This window comes from Primulina tabacum, chromosome 4 (assembly GCF_025594145.1).
Source record: "Primulina tabacum isolate GXHZ01 chromosome 4, ASM2559414v2, whole genome shotgun sequence".
NCBI classification, from domain to species: Eukaryota; Viridiplantae; Streptophyta; class Magnoliopsida; order Lamiales; family Gesneriaceae; genus Primulina; species Primulina tabacum.
Window position 1 is genome coordinate 45,117,349 of NC_134553.1, and position 10,735 is coordinate 45,128,083.

The 10,735-nt window shown below is 36.8% G+C and overlaps 2 protein-coding genes across 3 annotated transcripts; one reads left to right on the forward strand and one right to left on the reverse strand.

Annotated features, from left to right (window-relative positions):
* The first annotated feature begins 1,626 nt into the window (after positions 1 to 1,626).
* Positions 1,627 to 6,518, forward strand: LOC142543411 (ATP-dependent (S)-NAD(P)H-hydrate dehydratase). 2 transcript variants are annotated; one of them, XM_075650657.1, is made up of 10 exons: positions 1,627 to 2,066; positions 2,879 to 2,955; positions 3,117 to 3,226; positions 3,338 to 3,452; positions 3,769 to 3,831; positions 3,926 to 4,089; positions 4,404 to 4,465; positions 5,684 to 5,750; positions 5,999 to 6,178; positions 6,274 to 6,518. In XM_075650657.1, exons 1-10 carry the CDS (start codon positions 2,048 to 2,050, stop codon positions 6,299 to 6,301), a joined length of 885 nt encoding a protein of 294 aa, XP_075506772.1. In that variant the 5' UTR covers positions 1,627 to 2,047; the 3' UTR covers positions 6,302 to 6,518. The 2 variants fall into 2 exon arrangements, with proteins under 2 accessions (XP_075506772.1, XP_075506771.1); XM_075650656.1 differs by having other exon boundaries at positions 1,628 to 2,044.
* Positions 6,519 to 6,624: 106 nt separating this feature from the next.
* Positions 6,625 to 10,138, reverse strand: LOC142543412 (stem-specific protein TSJT1). The gene is made up of 5 exons (XM_075650658.1): positions 9,835 to 10,138; positions 8,195 to 8,435; positions 7,988 to 8,108; positions 7,581 to 7,690; positions 6,625 to 6,927 (listed from the first exon to the last, which is right to left on the reverse strand). Exons 1-5 carry the CDS (start codon positions 10,035 to 10,037, stop codon positions 6,892 to 6,894), a joined length of 711 nt encoding a protein of 236 aa, XP_075506773.1. The 5' UTR covers positions 10,038 to 10,138; the 3' UTR covers positions 6,625 to 6,891.
* Between the last annotated feature and the right edge of the window lie 597 nt (positions 10,139 to 10,735).

Consider the following 10,735-nt stretch of genomic DNA (forward strand, 5'->3'; position numbering starts at 1 on the left):
CCAAACCGAGGTCTGTAGCAAGTACAGTTTCCTTATAACAGATTTGTCCCCTCCGGTACGTGTTTCGAGGGTTTAACAGGACGTCTGTTTCTCAGGATACAACGGGCAGACCCGCAGTGATGTTGCACAAATCACTACACTGGTGAACGAAGTAGTACCTGAATTGTATCAGCAGAACGAGTAGGAGCGGGAAGATAGCCGTAGCTACAGAAAGCAAAAGCGGGGGAGAGTGGATGTTTGCTGGTGTGTCTTCTGGCCTTTGGCACATCCTCTATTTATACACGCTGACAGCAGCAATACGAAAGACGAACGGTTGCCATCAAGAGCACCGAAGGTCAGACCATATGAAAGGTCTCAAGGGCATGTGAAAGTGTCTTTTGAGGAAATTTTTTTGTAAAATGTGGCATAGACTAGCTAGGCGATTTTTGCCTTGATTGGTCCGACATTCGACGCACCCAGGTCGCGTTCGTATGCTTGCACACAAGTCAAGCCTTTTCCAGTTCAAATCCGACCCATGATTTGCACCCCGTGCGTCAACGTGCATTAGAGAGAGCCTGTTGACCAATCTTTTTTACACTTCCATAAATTGTAACACAATATAAGTTCATTTATATCACTTTATTTTTCTGATATGGGACAAAACCCACCTTCTCAAATTTCCATTCACTTACATGGAAATCCATTAACACACACAATCCAATATATATTATATATATAATCCAACAAACGGTGAACCGAACCGTATACTAATAGTGATGATTAAGTCTAAATTGTTAAATGCTTTCGTCGGAAAACCGCCACAGCGAAATTAATGACATGACAAGAAGCTAAATCGGTTTTAGTATCAATAATGATGCTCATGTTCACAATAAAAATTTTGTTAACATGCAACACGGTGAAAAACCTCATAGGAAGAAGAAATAGTTGATCTATTCGACCTGGTTTCCTTTCTACTTGATAAAAAGAGGTTCCTAGTTCTAAGACCTTCAATCGCCCTTCCCGCTTTTCAGAATTATTTGTTTTCTTCTCGAAAGTCGAAACATTCGTAAAATCTCGTCTAATAAAAAACTAATAACAAGTATTTCACAGTATACTAGTAGGTGAGGGGAAACGAACCAAAATGAGCTACCTCCTAGCGTTGGGTTCTTAATGGATGGACGATACTATGATCGAGCACCGACTCTACAGGATCAAAGTGACTCATGAGTTAGGAAGTCTTTTCAACATAAAAAAAAAAACTACTCGTTGGAGATTGATCTACTCCATGACTTATAACAGGACATAGTTCATTTTAAATATTTTTATTGGTTTTGTCATATTATTTTATTTTGATTATAATTTTGTGTTATTTTTATATATTTAATGATCACTATGTAATATATTAAATAAAACATACGAATTTATATAATATTACATTTTTTGATTTTTTTATAAAAATATTATCGTGAATTTTTGATATATTAACTATTTATAAATTATTATTTTATTTATTTATTTATTATATGAAATTACAAGACACGCTTCTTTATGTAAAGAAGACCTGAAAACGTATACGACGTCTCCGGAAGAAATTTAATACACGACTTCGAAGTTCCACCGCGCAACATACACTGCGCATCTGTTATTATCACTTTCTTGATTCTTCCCGTCTGATTTGACACAAGACACTTCGTGAGAAACTTCATTTTTTTATTCGTGAATAATAAAATATAAAACATATTACACGAAACCGAGAAACCCAACTGTATTCCTGTTTTTCGGAAACGTAATTTCAGCTATTTGTTTTCTACTTGGTGCTTGCACTTGTAGTTCTGAGGGAAATTTATGGTGGGTTTGTTGGATGCTGTATTAAGGAGGCAACAGTTATTGATAAGGTGTTTAGGACAATATAGCAACACAAGCAACAAGAAGGATATTTGCGATACCACCGTAAAAATGCAATCTTTATTGAGTGGCGGCGTCCCTGTGTCGGAGTCTGATGCTATTCACATTTTGAGATCAGTTACTCCGTCTCTTGAATCTTTTAGGCATAAAGGCCAAGCTGGTGATGCTACCAAATTTTCGCAGTATTTATTCTGTAGACTTATTTGGGGTTTCGTTTTTTGTGCCCTTCAATTGTTTTAGTTTCAGTGTGATTTTTTGGGTAGAGCTCAGGTTTTAGTATTGTTCCTTCGATTTTTCTTTTTATTTTGTGCAAGGTTTTGTATAAATCCCCAGTCATGTTTTGGGTGTTAGGCGTGTCTTATTATCAACATAAGGTGTATAGAATTTATTGAATTGTATGAGGGCAAGAACAGGAAACTGCAGCGGAAAAGTTTCTATATAAACAATTTGCTTTAATGTTGACAGTGGCCTTATTCTTCAATTTTCCCTGTTTTTCAACTTGAAACAATTTCATCACGGTTTAAGCTCTTTGGTTGTTTTGGAGAGGAGAGGAACTATCCAATGTTTGTGGGCTTTAAATTCTTAAGCAGTGATGGAACATTAGAAACATTAACATGAAGTTGTTGGAGTCCCAATGAACTTATGTAGATGGTTACTAATCCAACAAATTTCATCTATCGTCATTAAGCCAGATCGATTGTAATGTTAAGACTATAATTCAGTGCTCTGCCATGATCTGGCACTTTTTGCACTTGGTTTATTTCTTGGGGTGTGGGACAGTTTTTACTGATTTGAAGTGTAGTATGATCTCTAAGACTTGGTGAAAATGTTCTTCCTGTGAGTTTATTTTGTTCTCAGAGCTTATTCTTTTCTATTTACTTTGGAAAATTGAACAGAGTATGTATGACTACTCACATTCCACTCTATGGTTGGATCTCATTATCTGGGTAAATGTATACTGATTCATAACACGAATGCATTGACTACTTACCAGGGAAGATAGCAGTTGTCGGTGGTTGTCGCGAATACACTGGTGCCCCATATTTTGCAGCTATTTCAGCTCTAAAAATTGTTAGTCCATTCTCACTTAGCTTTGTCTTCTCTTCTTTTCTTCATTTTTCTAACCTCTAAAAGTTCAGTTACTTCTGTAGTTTAGGGAATTTAATAGTTTCTTTTTTGTATAAAACAATTATATTCCATAATTTCGAACCGAGTCTATTTATGTTTTGCAGGGTGCAGATTTGTCCCATGTATTCTGCACACAGGATGCTGCTGCAGTTATTAAAAGTTACAGTCCTGAGTTAATTGTACACCCGATACTTGAGGAATCATACAACGTTAGGTGAACGTTATACCAGCAATAATTTTTATTTTAGTGTATCGATCTTCTTTTTTTGTTGTCGACATGCAACTTTTTCTTAGTGGCCTCAAGGTTATGAAATGCTTTACTCAGGGACGAGGATAGGAAATCAACATCTGCCAAAGTTGTTGCAGAGGTTGATAAGTGGATCGAAAGATTTGATTGTCTTGTAATTGGTCCAGGCCTTGGGAGGGACCCGTTTCTCCTGGTGCGTCACTATAGAGAAAAATACTTTACACATAATATAACTCCAGGATGTTAATTTATTAGTCTGATGATATATTTTAATCCTTAACACGTAATCTAGTGATTGCTTCAGTTCAACTTCTTGAGTTTCAATGTGGCAGAGAATATGATGAAATTTTACAATCAACCCAGTTCTCTACTTCAATGTCTTTGAATCAGACCCATTATACAGTCTTGGTGTTTTGTGAAATAAAAGATTTCCCTTCCTTCCCTTTCCTTTCTTTTTGATCATTTCCTGCTTCATGTTTCCGATAAAAAGATATCGGGTCTGTTTGCAGGGTTGTGTGAGTGATATAATGAAGCATGCTAAGGAATCCAATATCCCAATGGTTATAGATGGAGTACGTGTTAAAAAAGACAAATTCATTTCTTCAAAATATCCATTGTCAAATCTTGACGATTTTAACCTGCCCTTGTTTCCTTTGGTTTCCTCAGGATGGACTTTCTCTTGTAACTAATTCTCCTGATCTGGTCAGTGATTATCCCTTGGCTGTCCTGACCCCAAATGTTAATGAGTACAAGCGCCTTGTTCAGAAAGTTTTACAATGTGAAGTAAATGATGATAATGGAACTAAACAATTAAGTTCTCTTGCAGAAGGGTCAGTAATCTTGCCCCCACTATTCCTTGTTTTTGGTTGTTCTGTAGTATTGTTCCTATTAGGATAGAACATGGTAAGTGATAATTTTTCATGCCTATTTACAAGCCTTTTATTTGTCCCTCCTTCAAGATTTATTATGCATCTGCGTCGTTTATAATTGAACAAATATAAAGGATATGGTTTTAGTGGGTAATTTTAGGAGATGAGCGTCGTTTATAATTGAACAAATAAAGGATATGGTTTTAGTGGGTAATTTTAGGAGATGAGAAGTGGCATATTATCACTAACAAAAAATAGAAACTCTTCTTGATCAGAATAGGTGGCGTGACGATTTTGAGGAAAGGAGGATCAGACTACATCAGCAATGGACAAACAGGTACTTTCAACAAAATATTTATATCCTGAACAAAGAAAAAAATGATGCTGCTATCCCTAATATTTCAATGCTGTATATTAATTGAAACTATAGGAATCACTCGGTAAGTGTAAATAGGCAAATTATGGGGCCTTAATTGGCTGCAGTAGCTATATCATTATAATCCAGAGTTGTGGTGGTGAAACGGGCTAGTTAAGCTCCAATCGGCTTCATGATACTTCATTGTTGCCCTTTCTACTGATAATCAAACACTAAATTTGATTAAATCCCCTACATTCAGTCACTTTTTTCTCATTTTTCTCTATTTCATCATCTCTGTGTGATACCTACTTGCGTATGTTGTGGTCCTTTCTCTTCTATTGGTGTTTAAATTCTCGTTTTTTTTACTCTCTAATAGCTTATTGTGTGCTCATTTGTGCTTAAGGTTCTTCTATATATAGCTTTTGCTACATGTCCTCATTGTTTTGTAAGAATGGGTTGTGTAATCATCATCATCCATGCCTTAGTCTCAAACTTGTATTGGTTGGCTGCATGGCTGTCTTTTCTACTTTCATCTCGGGTTAACCCCCAAATTTATGGCACAAAGCATTGGGATCCTATTTGACTATTACTGTAGTGCCTCTGATATTTCCTAAATGCACGATGATGGTTCTTGAGCTATAAAATTGTGTGTCTGTGATACGTATTTTGATTGAGAATTATAACCAACAACTAGTAGTTTTGTGTTGGCCAGATTATTCTAATTAGGTAAAATTAGTAGAAAGAGTTTTTGGTTAGGATGTTAGAAAATACAACTATGTCAGTGTTAAATCGTTACATTTTGAGGGCACCGAATATTTGCGAGTTGCCCTTTCTCCAAGCTTTCTTCCCTCTTATGCGGTTCCCCCACCTTGTTCTTTTTGGTCTCCTCCTCTACAATTTATGGGAGTTTTAACACTCACTCGAAGTAGTGTCAATTGTTACAATTTCAGGTCCTATCAGTTTGTTTATTTTTTCATGACTCATGGTGTTAACATTCTTCATTAATTCCATTATATGAACATGTCTGCTTCAGTTTAGCCGCCAGTCTATCATGTCAAGAGTATTGGGTTTGGTCAAATTTTGTATGGCCTAATCTTTTTATCTTGTTAGATCCATTGCTGTGAGACTGTCTGTGTTATGGTGGAACTCAAAATTCTCTAGTATGAGGTATTTTAATATCTGTTATCATCTGTACAGTTAGTGCCGTCGACTTGTATGGTTCTCCCCGACGCTGTGGTGGCCAAGGTGATATACTTTCTGGCAGGTAAGCGTCAGTCATCTTTAGCATTCTCATGTTAATGCATTATAATTTCCGAGGTTTTACATTTCCTAATTTTCATTCAAAAAATCTTGTGGTGTAAATTGGCTATATTTACCTTATCATTCATTTTTTGGTCTTTCTTTTTGTTTGATTGATAAAAAGGATTCTAGCTCATTCTCCCTTCTTACAAGTTCAAAATTTTACCCCGAGTTACCATAAGAGTTCACATTCGTGTTTGATTTTCTTTCCAGTGTTGCAGTATTTCTTTCATGGGCACGGCAGTCTGACGCTGTAGATAAGCTGGGCGCCAGTCCGATGGTACTGGGGTGTATTGCAGGTTCTGTTCTGTTAAGAAAAGCTGCTTCACTCGCATTTGAGAGTAAAAGAAGATCTACTCTAACTACTGATATAATTGAACACTTGGGGTCAAGGTAAGCTTTCGACGAAATGAACGTAAAACTTTTCGAAACCATTGTGTGTAATGAACGTACGAGCTGATTATCTTCATGAACCTTCTGTTCTGCAGTTTGGAGGAAATCTGTCCGGTGGCTTGAGCATACCGTGGAGTTTCTGCTACGTTCCTTATCCTCCTTTTTCGATGTTGGATTGGAACCGAGAGGTTTGGACATAGTTACTGTAGAAAGTTCTTGTAATAAATTCGTATTTTAACACTTGGGATACAAAACAACGTGGGGTAATAATTCAACGGACAAATTGTAATAATCAGCTGTCGAAATAATGGGTTCAGCTTGTTTGGAGCTTTGTCATTCATTTCCCTTCTCTGCTCTACATCATAATGTGATGGGACTACTTTGTTTCTTTATTCATTTCAAAATTTGACGAGGAAATAAAGCTCCAATAGAAAAAGAAAAAAACGAAAGTAAAAAGCTATATTCTTGATTTCCCAGAGTTTGAAAACGTGTCGCACAAATTATTACAGAACTTACAAAGATGACCTATACATAAATGAAGTCTGTCGAAACACACTGTTGAAAACAACGTCCAACCAGCCTAATAGAAAGTAGCATCAAGTCAACTACGGCAAACAAGTGACTCTAATCCACTATTTTACATGGCTCTTCCTTATGCCTTGAGTTCCCCACCATTATCAATGTATCAGATAATACAAACTTTCGACCATCTTTTATTCCGTGGTTGCAAGAAGACTCGACCCCTCCACCTGCAACACTCAACATCAGCTAGACATTGGAGAAAATATGTGGCTATAAGGGACATGATTCAAAGAAGTTGGATATCTGCCAATTTTTCAGCTAATATATGTGATGCACATCAGAAATAGTACTCTGATAGACCCTAAATTTGGTTCCAATTTTGTCATTATTCTTCTCATAATACAGTTTCATATTAATTTGTCAATTTTGTTATTTCTACGTGTAAGAATATGTAGATAGGGTCATCCAGATTACTGTGTGCATATAGATGTAAAATATACATTTCGAACAATTGTTCATAGAATTTGAACATTTTTTCCAGTTTGTCCGGGTTTTATCGGTTCACAATTTTTATGAACAATAAATCAGAAGGTGCGAAGTGCATAATTTGTTTGTAAATTGACGGGGTATTAAATTATCACTTCACCTTGCTTGCGTTTCTACAGTGGAGCGTAGGATTTATTTTCAACTGAAATGGAAATTTGGCCATAAATGAAGGCGTATTCGACCTAACCATTTTAAATTGCCTTGCAGGCTGCACCTTCATTTAAATATATTAGAGGGCCCCAGATGATGTTATCTTGGATCTTATCAAACAGTATCTCCCAAGAATATACCAAGAAGACAAGTATAACCAATAGAGATGACAAATTGGTTTTACCATGAATTTTGCTCCCCAAATTTCTTCTTCTTGAGCAGGAACGGCTGTGATTTTGTTTTTGGGATTCTCGTAGCTTTTAAGTTCCCCAACTGCCGTGGAAAAGAAGCATCCTAAAAAATCAAGAAACGGGTTCATGGTTAAATAGGATTATCACTTGTTTTGTGCGTATGACCTAAGACAATGTCTCATGTCCTGATAATCTGCTACAAGAGGTGGCATATCGGTTGCAAAGATCGATGCATGATCTGTAATGGAATGTATGGTGAACATCGAATCAATGCACAAAACGTGTCAAACATCGAATTAATGAAGCGAAAATTGCGATACAAAGTGTAACATCACTTTTGAAGCATAAAAGTATTGCCAAATTTCATAGGTTTTGCAATTTTATATGTTTGCCCACTCACCTTGTGGGAAAGAGGCAAGTGACTTTCCACAAGCGCCCTTGAGCAACTCGGCATCATTGGCAAATGCTAAATACCCATCAGCAGTGATTCCCCAATAAAGAGGAACCTTGGCCAATTGGTCCTGTCAACACACCACCAACTTAAATTTGAAGGTGAATGCAACTTAAATTAAATAAGCTTCGACAAAGAAATTAGATGGAGTGTTACAGTAGCAACAAACAAAGTGGAAGTGGATTTGTCGAAAACAATGAAGGCAAAATTCCCTTCAAGGTGGCCAACAACATGGTTTGGAGGATAAGGTGCCCGGTCACGAAGCGCCTTATACGCCTCTATCATTAGTAGAACCTCGTTTGCGGATTTTGCGAGCCCATACTGTTGCTTCAGACTGCCCAAGTTGTCGAGTACTCCTTCAAACAAGCAGAATATTTCATCCTTAACAGCAAATGATCTGCCATACGATCAACCAGACCATATTCAAGATTCATAAGATAAAAGATGAAAACATTTAGCACCAAACAAAGCAATAGTTAAGAAAATCTACAGCCTTGCTAGAGCCGATCTAGTAGGGGATGAGATGGATCAATCTTTCTTCTCAATTGAAAAAAAAAATGATTTATTTAGAATTTTTACAAAAACTAATTTTCCTCCTTCAAGTATGGTAAAATCGTCTAATCCTTGATATTACTACCCTGGAGCCTAGAAATCCTAGTCCTAGATAAATGGAGACAGGATAATCAAATTTTTATATCGCTGTAATTTACCAAGTCACGGGATCTGACTTTCGCTCTATTCAATTGTAATTCTGCCTTGTGCTATAAATTATGACCGTAGTCGGTAGAGTACTTTCATTCTCCTATGCACGTCAAAAATTACAACTACCTTATCTGCACCAGGCTATCATGTAATTTTCAAAACCTTGCTCGTACAGGGGAAAAGCAATTGAAGTAAACGGCCTTTTACATAAAAGAAAATGGGCATGGGTGTAAGCAGGAAGCCTTGGGATTTAATTAGATTTAAATGAAGAATCCAAGAACTCGATAAGAATCCTTGGCCGGATTCAAATACACGTGTAATCATCATTCAATAAAACCGGGACACGATATTCTAAAGTTGGACCACGACTTTTCTTTTACATCTATCCTATCTCTGATATAATAATCACCAACTCTACATATTTGTTGAAATTTAAAGTCAGCTAAACAAATTTTCCATATTTATGTAGCAATCAATATATTGTCATGATTTCAGAGAACTCAACTCATCGGAGCTGATAAAGTAATATGAAATTAAAATTTCAGCTAAACATCCAATCAATAACATCACACCAAACCAGGATAATCTTATTGAAAAACACAAGTTTTTGTTTTAATTTTTCATTATATTATCAGTTTCGCTTCTGGATTCTGGCCTATATCACTCTGGAAGGTAAGATCAATAGTTAGATCGGCATCTGCTGAACTGCAAGAGTGTAAACAGTCAAAAGCTTCTCTCTTGGATCGAGATTACAGCTGAATACTGGCACGACTCACGGGTGGCTATTAGATCAACTACCACATCTGCAAACGCATATGCTTTTTACATCTGATTTCAGTCTAACTAATCCGAATACTTTTTTCAAATGCCAGGAGCATAATTTAGACAAAAACTCCTCTGCATCAAACACCAGGTGTGATATTAATCGAATAATAAAAAAAAGTAAAAATACAGAAAAAAACAATCCACCACGGCTCAAACGCTACACAAAGATCGTTAAGATCATCATCTCGATCTCATAATTCCGTGTCCAGAAGAATTTCCTGATTACATTTAGCTAGCTAACTTCCGGAAATTTTCAGTACGAGACGTACCTAGGCTGCATAGCAGACTGGTTGTAGTGAGTGTAGGCCAGCTGCACGTCGTCCCCGATATGCATAGAAACCGCCGAAGAATTGGCCTCCACGAACCGCGCCACCAGCTTATCCGCCGTGACTTTCGGCGACGGCGTCCTGCTCCCCGCCGCCACCAGCTCTTCCGGAGGCGACACGATCGAACTGCTGAACACACCTAGCATCTTCTCTTCTCTATATATATAGATACATGCAAACAAATCACAAACAGTGCATGTATTTCTCTCTCCCTAACTCCGGTAAATAAATGGGAACAATGGAGGTGCCATGGAGGACCGTCGTTTTGGATTTATAGAAGGAAAGTGAGGGCTAATTCGTCATTTTAACAGGGATTATTCTTTTTGGAAATTGGACAAAATTACTTTCTGACCCCTACAATTCATTTGTTCACTCTCGGGATTGATTTCGTTTGGATTAGGGTGGAGTTGAGAGAACTGTGGATAGTGAAACTCAAATATTGTACTAATATAGGGTCTAAATTGTAATAAAAGTTAAAGTGGGTGCCAGGGAATAATGGGCCAGGATTCTCGTGTCAAATTTTAGCGATATTTGTGTATTCTTGTCACTGGCGATAAAAACAAGGTAGGAGTTAAGGACCTGTTTGGGATCATGTTCGCTCGAGGATTAATTGCATCATCATCATCTTTTATAAAAAAAAAATCAAAAAATAATAATAATTTATGTTCAATGAATAGTATTTTAAATCTTATATTTTTAAAAATTATGTTTAAAACTCTTATTAAATGTGAGAAATGTGTGTGTTTTTATTATATGGGTGAAGTGTTGGTTTTTTTAAATGAAAAATGTATGAGTAGGTCTCTTTTGAGGCAGTCTCACAAATCTTTATCTGTGAGACGGTCTC

Bases quoted from the DNA above. Each gene is read 5' to 3' on its own strand.
- LOC142543412 (XM_075650658.1), bottom strand. From the start codon at position 10,037: ATGCTAGGTGTGTTCAGCAGTTCGATCGTGTCGCCTCCGGAAGAGCTG. The intron at 8,436-9,834 runs GTACGTCTCGTA...ATCGTATGGCAG, and splicing joins CAGTCTGCTATGCAGCCTAG to ATCATTTGCTGTTAAGGATG. The intron at 7,691-7,987 runs GTGAGTGGGCAA...TTGATTTTTTAG, and splicing joins ACTTGCCTCTTTCCCACAAG to GATGCTTCTTTTCCACGGCA.
- LOC142543411 (XM_075650656.1), top strand. From the start codon at position 1,825: ATGGTGGGTTTGTTGGATGCTGTATTAAGGAGGCAACAGTTATTGATA. The intron at 2,045-2,878 runs GTGATGCTACCA...ACTACTTACCAG, and splicing joins TAGGCATAAAGGCCAAGCTG to GGAAGATAGCAGTTGTCGGT. The intron at 4,090-4,403 runs GTCAGTAATCTT...CTTCTTGATCAG, and splicing joins TTAAGTTCTCTTGCAGAAGG to AATAGGTGGCGTGACGATTT.